This window comes from Telopea speciosissima, chromosome 6, assembly GCF_018873765.1.
Source record: "Telopea speciosissima isolate NSW1024214 ecotype Mountain lineage chromosome 6, Tspe_v1, whole genome shotgun sequence".
NCBI lineage: Eukaryota > Viridiplantae > Streptophyta > Magnoliopsida > Proteales > Proteaceae > Telopea > Telopea speciosissima.
Genome location: NC_057921.1, coordinates 55,093,550 through 55,113,737, shown reverse-complemented (window position 1 = coordinate 55,113,737; position 20,188 = coordinate 55,093,550). Strand labels below are relative to the sequence as shown.

The window sequence follows — 20,188 nt, the reverse complement described above, 5'->3', positions numbered from 1 at the left end:
AACAATGTAATGCATCCAAAAGGCTGACAACCAAATCAGCTTCGCCTCAAGCTTTATATGTATACCAAATATTTTTCCCAATGAAACTTATAAAGCAGCATACAACCTCTCTGTCCCTCAGGTGTTCTTATGGGAGAATTAAATATTCATTTCATACATACCACAAACCAGGTCTTTCTAAATTTTAACTCCAAATAACTTGAATGTCCTTGAAGCATAAAGTATGCCTAAAATGAGCACACCAACTGAAGTCCACGGTTGCTCAAGGCTGTACAGCTCTTGCATTGATTGCTAAAACTCATAATCCATTCACCTCAGACTAAAAGACAGGCCGTACACACTTGTAATTTGCTTTCTTTCCAAAGACTGTAGGCATCATTATGCATAGGCTTCAAATAACTCACAGCCTAAAGCAGGCTCTTGTCATCTTAAATCTGTGTCAGAGACAAATTCATATGTGACCAAAATGTCCCATTGTCACCAATCAGACCACAATACAAAAAGCAAAGCAAAGCAAAGATTCCTTGAAACAAATAATGACCAACAAAGCATATGGAAGATTGTGACGTTAACATTGATTGGAAATGAATACTAATTTACCACCAGAAAGATAAAAGAAGAAGAGAACAGTTTGAACTACCTCAATAGTACGATCCAGAACCACCACTGCCCAGGTAACCACTACCACCCAGGCCACGGCTCGAATACAGGGATGAATATGAGCTACCACCAACCTGCAAAAAATGCAATAAGCAAGCTATCAAATAAGATATTTCAAGATACATTTATGGCACAACAGAACAACAGAGTGTAGAGGAATACATCAGGTCCACGTGACATGTAATCACTGCCAAAGCTTGATGAATACACTCCGCCAACATCACTACCACCATAAGAACCTGACCACCAACACCACCAAAAACCAGGCATTTGAGTACTAAACAAGCACTGCAACTCAAACAAATGCACAAAGTACATGGCAAAAATATTCATGTACCTCCACCATAACCCACACTCTGACGAGTGCCATAAAGTCCATGTGATTCCTGACCAGATAGAGAACTCCTGCTGCTTGCATATCCTAAGTGAGATCTCCCAAGCCTACCAATTGCACCACAACCAATTATAATGTAGTACTTGTAACTTGTAAGTCCTCTAACATTTCAGCCAGATGGTCACAAACAAAGCAAATTATATCATTCGCAATTCCAGTGTGTTCAACTCACCTTTCACTGTAAGCATCCCCATACTGGGCAGCACTGCTGCCAACTCCATAATCCAAACGGGCTCTTGACTGACGAACACTAGGTTCAGCATAACGTGGAGGAACATCGTCCTTTTGACAAGACATACATATTGGAAAAGGTAAAAACTGTGTTAATTGCCAACATCATAAAGGACAAAAAAATAATATAGCATCCAGCTGGATACATATACTGCTCAAAGTTACTAACCAATGCAGAGTATGGGCGTTTAGACCCAGAGATTGAGTCATAATCACGGGCACGCCCTTCACGATAACTTGGAGGAGGCCTTTCAAATCTTCTACCATAACTTTCATCCACATAGGCCCTCCTTGCTGCAGTACGAGAAGAACCCCGTGGCATATCATCGGCATAGCCAGATCCATGGGAAGCATACTCGTCCCTGTAGGATGAACGCCTCTCAGCAGCAACTCGGGAACCATAATCTGCAGCAGCTCTGCTTCTTGGAGGAAGCTCCTCACGCCTACCATAATCCCTCTTAGAACTACTCTTTGGATATGAAGAAACTGATCAAAGCATCCAACAAGTAGTCAAATCTTTAAGTAAAACCAGCATAGTAGACTACCTAATAAACTATAGAAAGTACAGAAAATGGACATACCAGGAGCTCTCCTGACATAAGACCTCGCTGGGGGAGGCAAGGGTCTAACTCTCTCCGGCATGGACATTACAGGGCGCCGATCTCTAAATCCCAATGGCCTCTTGATTCCACGAGCAGCAGTTGGAGCCACACGTCCACCAATTCCTCTAGGACCTCGTCCAGCAAAGCTTCTAGGAGCAGGACGAGCCCAGGGACTCCTTGCAGTTCGTGAGATGCCTCTTACAGGCCGGTAATCGCCACGAACAACATGCTTTCCTTTTCCTCTACGATGCGGCCGTGACAGTCTAGCCCTAATTTTGACCTATATATGATAAATACATTTAACCATATTATTAAGACAATCTAATGATGAAAAAAATAACCTTCAAATTTAATAAGGGAGAATCAACAAATTATACCTTACTATCACCCTCGCCCAAGTCTGCATTGTTAATCCCTTCAGCACATGCCACCGCAGCATCATGGGTGTCAAACGTGACAAAACCAAAATCTTTTCTCCTGGCTGATGTCATGTTACGGGCAAGCTCAACCTTCTCAATCACACCAAACTTCTTTAGATGCTCCTTGACACGGTCTTCATCCCATGAAGCAGGGATGCCGTCCACAAATACTGTTTTAACCTGAAATGAGTAAATGAATAACCACATATTACCATGTCAAGTCTCTTAAAAAAACAAAATTAAAGGTAAAAATGAGTAGAGAACCATTGTCAGCATCAAATATCAACTGGAATCACTTAAATGCAGAAACAACTGCCAAAAAGGAACAGTGTACAAAAATCAACAGACTACCACATCCATGGGAGGTGTCTTTATTTTCCTAGTGAGACAACTAAAGAATGTTAAAGGATTGGAAGAACTTCTTCTCCTATTGTAGTTACAGGATTAATTGCAATTAAAAGCAAATCACAAAGGATGCCAAGGTAATCCCCCTAAAAGGAATAACATTGAGGACATGTGGCATTCAAAATGGGACGGTAGCACTCTCAAATGTCAAAACAGAAATGGAAGGGATAGGGCTGGTCCATCTAAACCAGATATAATTATGTAATGTATGCCTTTTAGCAATAAACCACATCAAGTTCAGGTTAAACTTATACCTGTGACATTATCTCATCATCTGGCTCCGTAGAAGAATCTGCAAAGGAAACCCTTGCGGGCCTATCAACTCCAAAGACAACATCCCTCTTTTGAAGACGCTTGTAAGCATCCATGGCATCTGAACGAGAAGAAAACTCTAGAAAAGCAAATCCACGATTCATTCCCTCATTGTTACTGTCTTCGACCAATGTCAGATCATCAATATTCTCAACTCCATAATTTTTCAACTTCTCTTTCAACTGGAATCACAGTACAAGACAGAGTAAGGAGTCTCAATTAAATTAGCAACAACGAAGCTGATATGTAAACCAAATGGAATAGCTTACTTACAGCTTCCTTCGTCCATGTCTTGCATATGTTACCCAAGAAAAGGGTGTCACTGTCTTGACTTGGAGTAACACCACACTGTTTCCCATGGACCTGTAATCATACTTGTTAAAAACACTTAAATTAAATATGCAAGTTAAGACTTGTCACTAACTACTTTTCTACTTTGATAGAAGCAGGAAATACCACTGGGTTCTTAAGTTCTGTAACTGCACGTTTTGCTTGTTCAACAGTAGCAAACCGTAAGAATGCAAAGCCCTTGTTCTTCTTTGTCAGAGAGTTCATCATCAGCCTAACTTCAGTAACTTCACCAACCTCACTGAAGACTTTCCTAAGATCATCCTCGGTTGCATCCTTGTCCAAGCCCCCAACAAATATTTCGAACTCCTTTCTTTTGCGCCTTTCCTTAACAACTTCATGATGCTCCTCTTCCTCTTCATCAAAGATCTCTTCATGTTCTTCCTCAACATTCTCATTGTCCTCTTCACCTTCAATTTCTTCCGCACCATCTTCCATTTCCTCCTCAACCATGTCGCCCTCTTCTTCTTCACCTACATCACCCTCAGACTCTTCCACTTCTTCATCCTCTCCCTCCTGAACATCCTCATGTTCAACTTCCTTCTCATCATAATCCACCCCACCGTCTTCTTCAGGCTCATATTCAGGTTCATTATCATCAAGCTCTAATCGTTCACCTTTGTCGTCTTCCTCAAAAGACTCCTTAACACCAACTTCCTCTGAAATACAAACAGGTAAATACTCATGTCCAATTTCAATATAATTTCTCCATATCCATAATATTAGTTCTAAACCAGTTGGATATGTATGGACTGCCTTGATCATTATGTCCAAGCATCAAGAAAGCATTCCAATGCTTATTCATAAGCCAATAAGAAAAAACACTATACTTAAGACATGTGACATTAGTTGGAGCAAGTGTCAGGACTCGGTTGATATGGGGAGATACAGGGATGTCCTCTCATGCTTATCAGCAGATCAATTCGTTATCTTGTTCTGTTAACATCATGATGCAGCAAAAATTCAGAACCGTATGACCTTTCATACCGACAACCCACCAAACAGTAGGTGTTTCAAACTTTAATTTGTTGGTGGCAATCTATACAATTTTAATTATATTGGGATTTTATTTTGGCAGGCTTTCACGGAGGCCTATTTGTACATTTGTCGCATTTTTCTTCAACAAAAAACTTGTTATTCATTCAAAAGAGATGTACAAGACACATAATCTGATGGCTGCAGATTGACCGGCATGTACCTGGTCCAAATTATGGGTTTCTTCAAACCCATTGATTTCTGTCCCAAAGAGAGATTGTCCAGCAGAATTCAAGTGCCAGAATTAAAGTAGGAGATCGATTAGTTATATATGGGAGATTTAACTGCAACCAAGTTTGCTGATTAGGGGGATATTTTCCAGAAGTAATTCCACTTCGTGTGGGCCCCATGGTCAACTGGATGAGTTCAGTTTGAAGACTAAATTGCCAATATATGGACGACTCCTACAGTTGTTTTAGATAGGATATAATTCAGTTATATGATGAAATTAGAGTTGGAAATGATTTAGAATTATTTTATTTATTGCAGTAAAGACTAAAGAGGAGGTATCAACCCAAGTTTGGTGGGCCCATGACAGCTTGCATGGAATACTTTGAATTCAAGAAGGTTGTTGCCTTGCGTGGGTTTTAGAAGTTAATTATTTTATTTATTTTCCAGATTAGGAATAGGAGTTTGATTTTGATTGGGTTTTTGTTTTGAGATGTTTCTAGAAGAACCTAGGATGAAATCAGTTGGATTTATAAATAAGGACTAGGCTGATAACCAGCGAAGTCGTGTTGGAGAAAAGAATGAGACTGGTTAAAGCCATTTAATGGCTGTGCGAGGCTGAATCCAAATTATTCTTCTTTTATCCTATCTTCTATTTTTTCTTTTATATTTCAATCGATTTAATTGTGTTATCTGCTACAAGTTCATCAATTGTTGCTCAGTTTTGAAGACCAATTCAGTATTTTGTTCAATAAGATCTTGCCTGGGGCTAGGTCCTTAGTGATCCAGCCTTACATTACTACTAGTACCACGAGTATGAAGCATATGGGCAGACCAAAAATAAGAAGAAAAAAAAGGAGGGGGAAGGGGGAGGGGAAGGAAAAGGAAAACAAAAACAAGGCCAGTGGAACACCCATTCCCCCTCACCCTAAAAACAGGCGAGAGGAGATGCCCACTCCTAGGATTAGGAAAACATAAGACCTAGCTAACACACGGATACTTCAATCGTCCACATAAAGATTTGAATATTGAAGAGTTAAATGGAGAGAATGATATATAAAACGCTAAACTCGTCAGCGAGAACCACTATAAACAAAATCAAACCCTACCACTCCACAATTTATTACATAATGCTTCCTAACAATATCTGCAGATCTGTCAACAAACACAATATTTCATTCTAGACAAATTCAACAACCAGATCGAAAGAAACAACACGATAAGAAAATGACTAGTAATCAATAACAACCGTAAATTTGCGAAAGAAACAAACTTCTATCACCTAAATTTTAAGATATAATCATAACAAGTACACAGCATATCCCACCTCGGCAGATCCGGAATCGAATTAGAAAACCACATGCAAAAAAAGATCGTACCTTTAACAGAGATAGACCCGTTGTCTTCGGGTATCGATTGAGCTTCAGGTTCATTCTCCTGGTTAACCTCGACAGTCTCCACTTTCTCATCTTCTTTAATTTCAATGATAGAGACCTGAACCTCTTCGACCTTGGTCGTTTCTTCGGTAACTTCGGGTTGATTTTGGGACTTCGGAGTCAGTTTAGCTCTGGGCGTCTTCTTGGAGCCAGCTGCGGCCCCTCCCCTCCTCACCGTTTTTGGAGGCATTGTTACAGTTGAGATACAGATCCTTCTTGGAATCTCAAGAATAGCAGACGAACGACAAGCACAAAGATAGGGTATGTAAGGATAAAACCAGAAGCCAGGAAAGAAAGATAAAGACGGTGAAGAACGATGCGAAACCCTAGGGCAGCTATCTTATATGGAACAAACAAAAAACCCTAGCCGTCGAATACGAAGAAAAAAGATAGCTGCTAATTCTGAGAAAAAGAATATTAATACGTGGAGAGTTTCTACTAAACTACTGAATGTCGACCTGAGACCAGCGTGTATTGACGATCTGAACCGTTCAATTAAGATCTCTTCTGATTTGTTCCATGCTTTTTCTGTCCACAATACTTATCCTGTATTTCTGACCGTCTAAAGAGGATATTGTTAGTTGATCATAGTTTGGCACACAAAAATATATTAAAACCCTGTCTATTTGATAGATAAGAAGAGGTGGGAAACTTGTGAGGGTGGGTCTCACATGTTTTTTTTTCCAGTAAAGTGCTGATTTATACAAAGGAAAACCTGTTACAAGCCAAGGCCTCATCCTGACAAAGTTGAGAGAGCCAAGGAGTGGAATTAGACCAACAAGTCCTACACCGGATGGACTGGCCTTTCTTAGCTAGGGTATCGGCAATGCCGTTCAATTCCCTAGGAATGTGCACAAATTGCACTGAACACAGGGGGCATAGAGATATCTGATATCCTTAACAATTGGAGAGATCTCCAAAGGGGGGATACTAGATGGATCAGAGATGATCTGGATCACTTCCAAGGCATCAGCTTCAACAATAAGCCGATAGAATCCTTCTTCTAGAGCAAAAAGAACTGCAGACCTGATTGCGTCAATTTCTCCAAATTGGATAGAGGTCACATAGGCAAACTAAAAAACAACAAAAGCGGGGGGAGCTCATATGATCATGCCCAATGAAACCACAACCTCCATAGGATTCTCCAGAGGTAAAAGAAGCGTCAGTATTAAGCTTAAGAAACCCTGGCGGAGGAGGGGACCACCGAAGATGATGAACCCTAGACCTTTTCCCAGGTTGCCTTTGTGATGTATCAGACGGAGGTTAGTGAGCATTCCAAAACTCTAGGAAAAGCTTCTCAGCATTTGCTATAACATCAGATGGGGGCCGATCAAGTTTGTTAAATATCTAATCATTCATAAATAACTAGATCGACCAACAGGTAAAGAAAGCAAGGCTGAAACTCCTCATGTTGTGAGTTGGATTGACAAGAAAAAGAAATAATGGAATATGCATTTTGTAGTGGGAGAGAGAAGAAATGAAAAGGGGATGAATTCTATGGGGAAAAAAAACAGAAATAGGAAGAGTAGAGAGATAGACTGAAAAGTAACTTTTCCATGAATCTCGTTATATCCCTTTGAAAGCGAATGAAGTAAGACAAAGAGAGGTGTCATTTCATCAAACAAAAATAAATGCATTTAATGAGCTTGTTGAAAGCTTCTCACCCCTTTTAACTAAACAATCACATTTGTGGTAGTTTGTGAGAAACAAGTTCAACTTTTCCAATTCATCAAAAAAAAAGTACAATTTTCCCACTTTTTTTTGTCCATCTTTTCTCCATCAAACACCGGATAAAAGTGAGATAAGTAAAAAAACGGTGGGAAAAATGTACTATTTCTCCACAAAATATCAAGGATGTGTGTTTTTGGATATATATGGGGTGAGAAACTTCCAAACAAGCTCATAAAATGCATTTATTATTGTTTGGTGAGGTGGCACCCTTTTTTCCCCACCTCGTTTACTTTCAAAATTTTGACACTATTCTTAAAAAAGTTACTTTTGAGTCTATCTCTCTCTTCTTCCTATTTTCTTTCTTTCTCATGGAATCCCACCCCATGGCAATTTCTTCTCTCTCCTACTAAATCCCACCCCATTACAAAATGTATATTCCATTATTTCCTTGTCAATCCAACCTATGACATGTGGGACCCACCCTCACAAAATTTCCACCCCTATTTATCCAACAAACAAACGGGGCCTATGGGAAAATTGCATAGATCCATTGGATAAGAATTTTAATTGCAAAATAAAGTAGCTTTAAAATTTATTTAATATCCACTAGTTTCAATTTTTTTTTTGATAAAGCGCTAGTTTCAATTTTTACGTACTCTTTAAGTTAGTTATTATTGCTCATGAGCCTAAGTTAGAAAAATAAAAGTGAACTTCTTAAAATACCCCAATCTCACTTCTCGCATATGATTGTTAAACTGGAGTCTAACCTAAAGCCACCTCGACCCTAAGCCTGGCCTGGGTGCTGGTGCCAGCGACTCTCCCATCCTCTCTAGTGGTAGAGTTGCCCAGCTCTAAGGTCACCCTAATAATCAAATTTTTATCCTATCTAGTTACTGCACGGTGCAATGCTGCATCGTCGCGGGTGTCTGCAGAGGCCATGTGCACCATGTGGGGTCCACTTTGTGTCACATGGCCTTTGCGCGCAAGACGATGCAAAGATCGCACCGTGCATCGTGAGAGGATAACCCCCATTAGCTAGTTGAAACCCCCCCCATCCATCCCATTCATGTGAGGGTCCATTGTGCCACACGGCCTCTGCAGCCACCGCACGATGCAGCATTGCACCGTGCAATAACAGGAGAGGATAACCCCCATTAGCTAGTTGAGCCCCCCCCCCCCCACCCTATCCATCCCATTCATGTGAGACTCCAGGTCAATAGTCATACGCGAGTAGCAAGGTTGGGGCATTTAGGAAATTCACTTTTACTTTCTTCTTAGTCCCATGAGCAACAACTAACTTTAGGAGTAAATATTTTCAAAATTAAAACGAGTGGATGCAAAACAAATTTTAAACCTATTTACCTTGTAATTAATTTTCTTAATCTAGAGGGTCTGTTAGGTAGTCGACCGTCGAAAGCTCAACAATCATAAATTGTTAGTTTTATGACAATTATAAAATTAGCTAAATAGGGGCTTCATTACTCTTCTTAACAACTCTACCAGGGTATTTATTCTTGCATCAACTGAGCATATAGGAGTGGGCTTGTAGGTTGGGGGAATTGAGTAAATTGGATTTTATCTTGTATATCCACCCTACACAAGGCTCATGGGCTTAACAGCGCCACAGAAGAGTACGTGCGCTGACGCACTACAACTAGCACTTTGAAGCGAGCAGAAAAAGGGATGCTGCATTCAGCCGTCAAATTTTGCGCATAATGTCTAATCATTTTCACTTCACTCACCTCTTAGACTACATCTTTCAATCAACAATTGGAATCATAGTAGGTGTCTTCAAAGAAGAGCCTGGTTCTTCCAAGAAAATATGACAACTCCAATGAGATTCGATTACTTCAAGAAATGGTATTACAATGAGGACAACTCACACAATTCTTCTGAGGTAAGTGATCAACTTGACTCTGAAGAATTGTTCAATGTGTTTGAGAAGTTACATATTGCTTTTTTGAAAGGATGTGCTTAAAAATAAATTTCTCAAACAGAATTTTTCTTCAATATCTTTCAATCTTGTCTCTGAAAATGTCTTCTGTTTACCTTAATCCTTGTAGAATTTGATCATTTTTTTTGTAGGGATGGGAGTGTTGCATATTTAGAACACTACTCACCAAAAGAAAAGAAAAAAAAAAAAGAAGGGAATGGCTAACACATACTAAAATAGGGGCAGATCAAGACCCATGAAAATTTTCCTTAGATAAGGGAAGAAAGCAACAAATTTAAACAATTTAGGTGCCAGTTAGCACAGCTGGTAAGGGCTGTGGCCACATCTTGGGATTGAATCTTCCTTCACCTCAGGTGTAAGATGGGGGAAATAAGTGTCCACAAAAAAAGGGATACGAATGTCAATTCTCTAAAGATAATTCCAATCATTTCCCAAGCAATTTTAATCATCAATTTATGTAGTTGACATTTCCCACAAATTTCTTGTGAAGGTTCTCTGGAAGTAGATTCATGAGTGGGAACATGTGGATAACCCCCATACATATTTTGTAAAGAGCTTATAGAAAAGCACAGACAACAAACATCATACCTGGCAACAATGGGTAGAGAAGGGAATAGATCCTAGGTTTCTGATACCAAACCTGAACTATATCACCCAATCGATTCAGGTTGGAATTTTAAATGATTTCAAAATAGATGATTCGAAATTTGAGAGGCGCATCAAATTCTAGATAACAGTTAGAGAGAAACATCGAATTCCATGTTTCATGCAGTTGTAAGTAAAACGATATATAATAGAGAAAGCAATTCGAGAGACGCATCAAATTCTAGATAACAGTTAGAGAGAGACATCGAATTCTATGTTTCATACAGTTGTATGTAAAACGATAGAAGATACAATCCCACAATCCCAGTGCCAAAAACACAAGGCTTGAAATTCATCATGACACCAAGGCATACAAACACATCATGATGAGCAAAGGACATCATACAAATCCCCTCAACGGAAAGGTGAAGGGGAGGGGGAGGGTGTAGAGGTAGAGAAAATTCTAACTAACTGATTTATGCTGAAACATTAAGCATCCTTCTTTTGAAACAAAGCTTCGACCTCAGTAATAGTGCTTCGAGCTTCATCCATTTCAGGGCCTTGTTGATCTGCTTCCTCTAGCTCCGCCTGATATGGAAGAGTGTATAGAAGAATTTAGAACTAAAATGTTTTTTCTATTAATGGGTCCCATAACCAAATACTATTGATCCTTAAACTAAAGGAGATGGGAGTTTGCCGATCTTAGCAACTAATTACTTTATTGCTAACATCAACATGTCTCTAGCATGCAAGAGCATGCATTCGGATTAAAAATTTGCAGAGCATTTGATATTGCAACTTAGGGCTAGCAGATCTCAGCATCCACTGAAACAACAAATCCTTGGTCCATATTTATGTGCAAAAGGTGGAATATACAATACCAGAGTTCCTTTTAGATCAGCTAGTGAGGTCTCCAGGCGTTTGTGGCAATCTGGAATCATCATCCTTGACTCAGCCAAAACATTTTCCTGTTCAAAAACTTGGACAATAAGCGACTATTTGGTTGTGTTCATTCAGGCATCATAATGGTTCATGGAAAAAAAACGGTGATAATAGTTAGCAGATATATTCCAAGCTTTAGGAACACTTAGTTAGCATTTGAAGAGAATGTGTACACAGGAGAACTACAGTAAGGTTATTCACTGCCAAGAGTTTTGTAATATAGACTACTGTGGTATGCAGCAAGTGTGTCTTAATTCTCTTTTTATCCTTCCTTCCATTGTACTAACTTTTTTGGTTCTTCAAAAAATCCAAGACATATCAAGAATGGTACTAATTGTGTGGGTCACTATGGTCTACCTGTACACCATATATTTGTGTGGTAATGTAAAGAACATCCTTTGCTCACAAATTCACAATTCACCATGGCACCCCCACATGCACACTTATAGTGCAAGGTTGCTTTGTCATACTTTCTCCTGTATGGTACAAATCCTTCAATTGGAAAAGAGCCAATTTCACAAATCCAAGAACCAACCTAGAAACAAAGAGATACATGTAAGGGTAAGTGAAACTCCCTATGAGGACTGGTTTTTAAATCATTCAAAGAGCAAATGGACTGCTATTTGATTCACCACTAGAAAATATTTCCCTGTCATGCAAGGAGTCATGCGCATTACAACTGAGTTGAAGGATTTGGTTCACTTATTGGATACTTCTGTTCTTTATAGTTGGTCTCCTGGTTAGATCACTCATAGGAGATGAAAGTCAAAGGTGGACAGGATCGATGGAGTCAGCGACAGATCCAGTTTCACAAACCACTAGTCTTTATTATGTTCTATTTCAAATTCAAACTTTGTTATGGAACGGTCCTCCAATTGTCTGGGATTTCTAGCTGGCTGTCTCTAAGGTGTTCTCAAATCTCAATATGCCATGTCAGAAAGAAGTAGAGAGAGAACAGATATAGGCCCTCAGGTAAGTTTAATACGAAAACAGCAAAAGCAACGACAAACAAAAAAAAGTCTGAAAAGGTAAAGATACTGATGTCTTTATCCTGTCTAAACATTGTTTCTAGAAAGGAATCAGTTAACTCAAAGAAAAGTGGGACCCTACCAAATCATGCTGGAGAGAGCATAGTGATAGATCATTTAGGAATTAGGACCATGATGAATTGCAGACACCCATCTCATAGACATGCCAACTCTCCAACAAAATTCATCCAAAACAATCTAAAACTCGATTTTAGAGTAGAAATCTTTCTCATGCCACTTCTCCAACCAAACACACCCAAAACAAGATAAAACTCAAATTTAGAGTAGAAATCTTTCAAAGAATACATGGATTCTTTTTTCCTTTCCTCTTTTTATAATGTTTTTAAGTATATCCTATTGGAGGAGTTTTACACCTAAAACCAGTTACTTCAAATCAAATTTTAGTTACTTCTGCCAGAAATAAGTCATGAAAGTGCTGTTTCTAGTCTGACATAAAAGATAGAATCATTGTGTCTAGAAAACATAACCATGTTGTTGACCTTGGATGCTTGTGGGTAAGTCTGAAAGCAGGAGCTTTTCATGTGCTATAAGTGAAAGAGTCACAACTGAGGCTCTCTCTATGAATAAGCCTCCCTCTAATTTGAAATAAGACCGAGGTTCTTCTGTTGCAAACAAATTACCACCACTATGGTGATGAAATGAGTTAGTCACATTACAGGTGAAAGTTTGCAGCGACAGAAGTACTGTTGGCCCAGCAATGATACATACCAATCAAATGCAGAACTATTTAATTACTTCAATGCTTAAAGAAGAAATTTTTTAACCCCAGATTCGATGTAGGAGAAAGGAGATGTGACATACATGTTCATTTGGTCTTACTATTGAAGTCTTGGAGAGCTACTGAGGATCTGGAGTGCCTTTTCTGATTGTATTAAAGTTTCTACTTAAAATTAGAAAAGGATAGGTAGTGCTGTTAAGATTATATGCAAGGTTTGTTTAGTATAATAGGATATTTAATTATCCTCCTCTTGAAACAGGAATAACATCTTATAGCTAGAGAGAGGAATATATCCGCCATAAGATGTATTACTGATTTACTGTTTCAAGAAAATTGGTTGAGGAGCCAATTTTCTTGAAAATTTTTGAACCACTGAATTACAAGTGATGCGCCATATGATTGAGAAGGTACCCCTAATGCCACAAACTTTTCCTCCAGCAGTTTTCATCTTGCCCCAGAATGTATTGACTAAATATTATGGGTTATAAAGCTCAATTAATATTTTCTCGTTGCTTTCACACGTGGACCAATCAATGTTACATGAGAATGGGTTTTGTTTTTGGTGGTATATGATTACAACTTCTTTTTACTTTTATTAACAGGAAAAAGGAAGATGTATATTGTTAAATGTCAGAAGAGGCAAATTTCATAACGCAAAATCTAATAGCATAGATTGATTATAATTCCAGCCACTAATTTCTGGAGTCTCAACCTACATCAGTAATGGTAATAACTTGTCTACACCAAGTTGTTGAAATTTCATATAAAATCATTGCAGGCATGGATAAGTTTCTATCTTATGAAACTTAACAAACATCGGCATTTCTTGAAAATTTCCATAGCCAAGGACTCATTTTTGGATAACTTGAGGTATGTGACGACAAGTGAGATGATCAAGTTTATGGTGGTGTTCATAGAATGAATGAAGCATTGATGATACCTGCTGCTTAAGATCATATGGATCAGCTCCTTTCTCTTTCATGTCAGCAGTTTTAGCTGCTTCTCTTTCAACCTCTTTCTCATAAGAGTGCAGTTCTTTAATGATGCGCTTGCAAGTGCCTGTTTTGATCTTCAGATTCCTAAGGGTTGCCATATTGACCTGAAAACAAAAAACCCTCTTCAGTTTACGTATTGCTGCATTATTCATAGCACAAACAAATGTGCTATGCAACTCTATTTCCGATCAGTGATTGCAGGTACATTGTGAAGCTTGAAAGGTTATGACACTTGTTTCTGAGTGAATTGAGTCTGATATGCAAGCTGATGTGGCTTATGTTGCCATGTCAGTGTAAGTAGTGGGGTTGGGGATAACTACCCATCTACCCAATAACCACGTTGATGGGAGAGGTTATCGGATAGACTACTTAAGAATAGGTGGGGTCCTTGTTTTTGGTTAATGAGGCATAACCCGTCCATCAGAGCAGCCATTGAAGGAAAACCCAAAAACGAGAAGCACCTAACCACCGCCACCGCTGCCATCGTCTCCGGAAGAAATAAAACTGGAATTGGACAGCATGGCAGGCCATTTCGGTCTTAATGGAGGTAAGTCCGAACCTCCACTTGAGTTTACATGGCTAATAGCCTTCATGATACTGTTGAATGCACTACAACCACCATGCCACTGTAATAATTATATTTTTCATGCGTCCATTGGAACAAGAACAATAAGCAGCAACGCATTTGAGACAGTAAAATAAACTGAAATATCCATCTCCCACTATGTAAATACTAGGGTAGGGACTCATGGCGAGACCCACCTTTCCATTCATTTCCTGATCAAACTCCCAAACTAGAGGTATGGGTTGGTTTATGATTAACAGGATACAACCAATTATTACTTCACAGAAGTAAAACAATATTTCCCAGAGGTGCCAGATCAATCCATGGTGAACTCAATTTCTGTTGCTAAAGAAACTACAGAATATCTAATTTATTTTTTTTCACACCCCCCCCCCCCCCAAAAAAAAAAAAATCAAGAACCTTTTTGGGTTGTCTTATAGTTCTTTGGCTTAAGATCTCTACAGAGTCGATCCCAAACGAACAAAAAAAATCTCCAGCTGACTAATAAAATCTGGCATTTCGAGTTCTAATCGAACAGATCAAGAAAACATGGAAAAAATACATTTCAGATAATAAGAAGGGGGAACGACAGTTACCCTTTTCTCTTGATCAGTAGATCCAAATCGAAGCGCTTTTGAATTGTTTTATGTAGCTTTAGAAGCAGGACGCACAAGGTGAAAGGTTTTTAAGCGCCTTCCGAACCTTTAAGTACACAATTTTGATTTCCAATTTTACCCCCATCTTTAAGATCATTCTCTTATAGTACCCCTCGCTAAGAGTAGAGAGAAGCGAGGATTCTCTCTTTGAGCGTTCACGCACAGAACACTGAAGTTCCCTCCGCTAGTTTGCACCTTCGATCGTTTCGCAAGCGCAGAACCCATCCACTCAGGTTCGTTCTCTTTTACGAGTTCCATGTTTTGGTCGTTCTAAAAAAAAGCTCATTGTACATCAAATGTTTGTTAAAATTTCTCAGTGTATGGAGCAACCCATGAATGCAACTGAAACTTTAAGACAGATATATTAAAGATTTCTGCTTTGATGATCGATATGGCTGGTTTTTAGATTATCTATAAAGGTTATTTGCATACTGAGCGGGTGATATTAACCAATTTCTAGACTTTCTGTTATTGGAGTGGAGGGCTATTGCCCATGATTTTATTATGGTATTATTTACTGTCTACCTGTCGGCAAGCAGCCAGTGATGTTGGATGGCTTGGTTGTTGGCTTGGTGGATATACTAACTACTGTAATCTTTAACAATTCAGTTGGAGAAACTTACTGTCAACTATTAACCATGGTTTTATCCCCTGCCGGCCTGCGTACAAACAGGGAAATGGTGTTCTACTACAATGATCTGATTACAAGGAAATATTGGTTGTTCTACTACAATTATCTGATTATGAGAAATATTGGTAACCTGATTGTGTTAGGTGTGGTTCATGTTTTGCACAGCTTAATTTTCTATGCATCTTTCTTGAAATTTCTGAAAAGAAGGGATTCATCAATAAATTATTTTCTTTGCCTGGAAGCACACTTGTAAAAGAAATGTTGGAAGCATCTACTTTATCAGTGAAATGCAAATTGTGGTATAATCTTTATGAAAATTTAAGAAAACTTGATGTACTATTCTGAAATTTGATATTTAATCTGAAAGAGTAGTTTGAATGACAGCTTTGCTTTTATTTTTGTTTTCTATTCTTTGATGGCTACTGTGATTATCTTAATCTGAAAGAGTAGTTTGAATGACATGCTTATGGTCTTATAAATTCTAGCTTTTTCATTCTTGATGTCGAAATCTCTATTTCATTAATAGATAGATAGACAGGGTAGAAAACTCAGTTATTGTTAATGAGAGTGGCTGGCTGTTGGGGATGAGAAATCCTAAAAATACTCCTGTCATTACACAGAGGTATTCTAGCTGAGTGCTTTGATCTTTTTTTATATTACTAGTACAAGCATGCTGTTTTCTTCTGCAGTGGTTTTTTTTTTAATGCTTCTGATGTTTTTCCTGTGGATGAAAGCTGGTGCTCATGTACCAAATGCAGTAGGCAATAAATTGGAAGAGCTCAATTTTACACCTCCACATCATGCACAATTTTTTGCAGCATACATTACATGACAACAATGGAAAGTAACAAACCTTGTCAAAGGGATATGAAATCCATTGTTAACTTATTACAGTTCCAGTGCATTAGAGTGAATGGAAAGCTCCATTTCTTCCATTTTGGATTGTTTTCCTTCCAAGTGCTCCAGCTTTGTTATTCTTGCGAAGTGGTAATTAAATTTACATGTAGAATTACAAACCCGCAGGGGTTTCAATAAATTAATAGTAGATACAGGAGAATTTAGTACTGTCTAATTACCAGAAATTCTTAGATCTTGTATTTAAAAAAAAAAATCCCAAGCAAGTATTCCATAAATTAATATGGAGTGGACATAGACTCAGCTAGGAACTGACGTAGGACAACTGAACCTACAAATGTCAAGAGGCAACATTACTGGTTGATTTGTTTGTGGACCCTGGCTCAAACCACATAAGTTTTACACATTTGAGAAGTCTTTAAATGTTGGTTGCATGTGGATTCCCTGTTACTCTGAAACTTACAGAGGACTCTGCAGCTGGATTTGGTCAGTGTCAATTGATTGGGTAAACTGTTCCATTCCAAATCTCAAGTTGTGTTAAATCCACCAAGCGCACCGCGGGGGGGGGGGGGGGAGGTAAACAGTTGGAGCATATTTGTGTGAAAAACACTTCTTCATGGATAGGAAATGGTGAAAGATCATTCTATTAGAGTACAATCCTTTTTTCTGCGGAAACAAAAACCCGATCATACAAAGAACACATTTTTTAAAAATAGTACCAGTGGTTACCAATTGCTATACATTTCATAATGTTGTTATCACCATCAGCACTGCCATTTGAGCTTGTCCAAGTGTTTGAGGTTGCCTCAACCTTTTAATTGCATGTTACCTGATTTCTGTGGTTGATTGTTAATAAAAAGATTAAAAGAAAACTTGTGACATTTATAATTAGTTTGATTGGGTTGTTGAAACAGGAGATGGTTGAAGTCAGAAGGGGACGTTTCTTCAACTCCCTGAGAGGACATTTTGGAATGACCATCATTTATGGATTATTATCAGAATACTGCATCCATTTGGAACAACTATAATCTTTCCTCTCGGAGGGTATCTTCTCTCAATATATCAATGAAATGTGGATATGAATTTCTTGAATAATGTATGAAAATGACACTAACTATGATAAGGGTACTCTTAATGCATCATTGCTTCAGCAAAAACTCTTCATTGGGAGCATGTTTTGTTTCTGTTATTGGGCACAGTGTAGCAAGATCAACTTTTGCTGGGGAAAGCAGCCTAAACCCGAAGTTCCCAGAGTTTTTAGTATCATCTATATCTCATAAATTATCTCCAACTCCACGTTTTCAGCAATTTTCTGCTGCCACAGAGCCTCATAGGATCTTGTGGAAAGGTTCCTCTAATGCACTCTTATTGGACAAGCTTCAAACTGCTTTAAAGGATCACAGAGTGGACGAAGCATGGGAGGCATTTAATGATTTCAAAGGCTTATATGGTTTTCCAAAATACTCTCTTGTTAACCAATTGGTCATTGAGTTGTCCTATTCATCTGATTCTCATTGGCTTCGAAAGGCATATGATCTGGTCCTCCTGATTGTAAATGAGAAGCCGGATTTGCTTCACCATGATTTCTTGACCAGGTTGGCTCTCTCCCTGGTAAGAGCTCAAATGCCTATTCCTGCTTCCACCATCCTCAGATTGATAATGGAAAAATATAAGCTCCTATCCATGGATTTATGGAAAACCATCTTTATTCATATGGTAAAGACAGATGTAGGGACGTGTATTGCATCCAATATCTTGGCTGAGATTTGTGAATGTTTCCTGCATCGTAAGGTTGATCATAATGTAAAAAGTTTCAAATGCTCAAGTTTGATGAAGCCTGATACAATGATCTTCAACCTTGTTCTTGATGCCTGTGTACGGTTCAGATCAATGTTGAAGGCTCAACAGGTAATAGAGTTGATGCCACAGGTAGGAGCTGTAGCTGATGCGCACTCCATTGTGATTATTGCTCAGATCCACGAGATGAATGGACAAAAGGATGAGCTGAAGAAATTTAGACACCTTGTCGATGGAGTTTCAGTCCCGTTGCTTCACCATTATCGGCAGTTCTACGACAGTTTGCTGAGCTTGCACTTCAAATTCGATGATATTGATGCTGCATCTGGGTTAGTGTTGGATTTGTCTAGACACCCAAGATCTTCCCATAGAAAGGATCTTCAAAAGCCTTGCGTAGTTTCAATTGGTTCTGGTAATCCTAGGATGGGACTGAGAATGCAGGTCGAACCTGAGCTGTTGCAGAAGAATTTTGTTTGTGGAGTGGACAGTCAGCCCGAACTTGTTAATTTCATGGATGGGAGACTTGTACTTAGTAACAAGGCCCTTGCCAAACTTATTATTGGCTTCAAGAGGGATGGGAAGGTTGGTGAGCTATCAGTGCTTCTAGTTAACATTCAAACAGAGTTGGGCTTATCCCAAGAAGCTGGTTTGAGCTCTGAAGTGATCAATGCTTGCGTTCAGTTGGGCTGGCTGGAGACTGCCCATGACATTTTGGATGACATGGAACAGGCAGGTAAGCCCGTTGGTTCCGTTACATATTTTTCTCTATTGAGATCCTATTGCAGAGAAGACATGTTGAAAGAAGGCAAAGGATTAGTAAGACAAATGAGAAAGGCCGGTTTGCTCACAGACTTGCCTGATGAGGAGGTTATCTCAACATGTCTTCCAGAAGAAAGTGGCATGTATCTTTTTGATTTTAAGCCTGCCTCTTTAGTTGAGAAATCAGGTTTGGCAGAGTCTTTGACCCGAGAATTGAGGAAGGAAGAAAAAGCAACATTTTCACTGGTTTACAAAATTGATTCTTCAATTTATTTCTTCTGCAAGGCCAAAATGATGGAGGACGCTTTGAAGGCGTACCGAAGGATGCAGGAAAGGAACCTACAGCCTACGGTGCATACTTTTTTTAACCTGATAAATGGGTATTCTTCTTTGGGTATGTATCGTGAGATTACAATTTTGTGGGGTGATATCAGGAGGCGACTGCATAGTGGAGATTTAGAGGTGAACAGAGATTTGCAAGAGTTATTGTTGTGGAATTTTATTCGAGGTGGGTACTTTGAGAGATTGATGGAAGTCATAAGTTACATGATACAGCATGGGATGTATATTGACAAGTGGAAGTATAAGAGAGAATTCCTAAAATTCCACAAGGGTCTGTATAGAAATTTAAAGGCATCAAAAGCTAAAACTGAGGCTCAGATTAAGAGGCTTGAGCATGTCAGTGCATTTAGGAAATGGGCTGGTATTGATTGAATGTCCTTGCTTTTGTTCAAGCATAGTTTCATTAGGGTGCAGCCATTTATGCCAAGCGTAGTCATTTGTTGACAGGCTTTAGATCCATGGAAACTAAGTTGAATGATAAAGCAACAGAAAACGACTGTGTTGATGGCTGAGCTGGAAGATACTTTCATAAAACCCTGCAGCTGAGCAACCGGGTATAATGTTCTTATACCAGGTAAGATTTTATTGGCCAGAGTGGACCTGCTTCCGAACTTCACTGTCTGGTGTGGATTTAAGCTCTGCAAGTTATTGAACATTGG

At 38.9% G+C, this 20,188-nt stretch overlaps 3 protein-coding genes across 6 annotated transcripts; 1 reads left to right on the top strand and 2 right to left on the bottom strand.

The window, feature by feature from the left end:
- Positions 1–13: 13 nt before the first annotated feature.
- On the bottom strand, positions 14–10,579 carry LOC122664394 (nucleolin). Its single transcript, XM_043860188.1, has 14 exons — positions 10,561–10,579; positions 9,582–9,590; positions 5,954–6,228; positions 3,480–4,030; positions 3,297–3,386; positions 2,966–3,205; positions 2,265–2,486; positions 1,867–2,167; positions 1,455–1,771; positions 1,227–1,336; positions 998–1,101; positions 823–899; positions 641–734; positions 14–434 (listed from the first exon to the last, which is right to left on the bottom strand). Exons 3-13 carry the CDS (start codon positions 6,198–6,200, stop codon positions 642–644), a joined length of 2,352 nt encoding a protein of 783 aa, XP_043716123.1. The 5' UTR covers positions 6,201–6,228; positions 9,582–9,590; positions 10,561–10,579; the 3' UTR covers positions 14–434; position 641.
- Positions 10,485–15,141, bottom strand: LOC122664401 (tubulin-folding cofactor A-like). Of its 2 annotated transcripts, none has more exons than XM_043860196.1 (4): positions 15,086–15,141; positions 13,870–14,027; positions 11,102–11,188; positions 10,485–10,808 (listed from the first exon to the last, which is right to left on the bottom strand). In XM_043860196.1, the coding sequence occupies exons 2-4, from the start codon at positions 14,020–14,022 to the stop codon at positions 10,710–10,712; spliced, it is 339 nt and encodes a 112-aa protein (XP_043716131.1). In that variant the 5' UTR covers positions 14,023–14,027; positions 15,086–15,141; the 3' UTR covers positions 10,485–10,709. The 2 variants fall into 2 exon arrangements, with proteins under 2 accessions (XP_043716131.1, XP_043716132.1); XM_043860197.1 differs by having other exon boundaries at positions 13,870–14,032; positions 15,090–15,119.
- A 54-nt stretch (positions 15,142–15,195) lies between these two features.
- Positions 15,196–20,188, top strand: LOC122664395 (pentatricopeptide repeat-containing protein At4g17616). Of its 3 annotated transcripts, none has more exons than XM_043860189.1 (2): positions 15,196–15,378; positions 17,546–20,188. In XM_043860189.1, exon 2 carries the CDS (start codon positions 17,730–17,732, stop codon positions 19,899–19,901), a length of 2,172 nt encoding a protein of 723 aa, XP_043716124.1. In that variant the 5' UTR covers positions 15,196–15,378; positions 17,546–17,729; the 3' UTR covers positions 19,902–20,188. The 3 variants fall into 3 exon arrangements, with proteins under 3 accessions (XP_043716124.1, XP_043716125.1, XP_043716126.1); XM_043860190.1 differs by lacking the exon at positions 15,196–15,378 and adding an exon at positions 15,907–16,075; XM_043860191.1 differs by lacking the exon at positions 15,196–15,378 and adding an exon at positions 16,801–17,117.

What these genes read in the sequence shown, in the direction of transcription:
- LOC122664395 (XM_043860189.1), top strand. Translation starts at nt 17,730, where the DNA reads ATGAAAATGACACTAACTATGATAAGGGTACTCTTAATGCATCATTGC.
- LOC122664394 (XM_043860188.1), bottom strand. Translation starts at nt 6,200, where the DNA reads ATGCCTCCAAAAACGGTGAGGAGGGGAGGGGCCGCAGCTGGCTCCAAG. An exon ending in GGGGATGCTTACAGTGAAAG is followed by an intron (nt 1,102 to 1,226) that starts GTGAGTTGAACA and finishes TGCAATTGGTAG; the next exon opens with GCTTGGGAGATCTCACTTAG. An exon ending in GAGTGTGGGTTATGGTGGAG is followed by an intron (nt 900 to 997) that starts GTACATGAATAT and finishes GTTGGTGGTCAG; the next exon opens with GTTCTTATGGTGGTAGTGAT.
- LOC122664401 (XM_043860196.1), bottom strand. Translation starts at nt 14,022, where the DNA reads ATGGCAACCCTTAGGAATCTGAAGATCAAAACAGGCACTTGCAAGCGC. An exon ending in CATATGATCTTAAGCAGCAG is followed by an intron (nt 11,189 to 13,869) that starts GTATCATCAATG and finishes GTTTTTGAACAG; the next exon opens with GAAAATGTTTTGGCTGAGTC. An exon ending in CTGATCTAAAAGGAACTCTG is followed by an intron (nt 10,809 to 11,101) that starts GTATTGTATATT and finishes CTTCCATATCAG; the next exon opens with GCGGAGCTAGAGGAAGCAGA.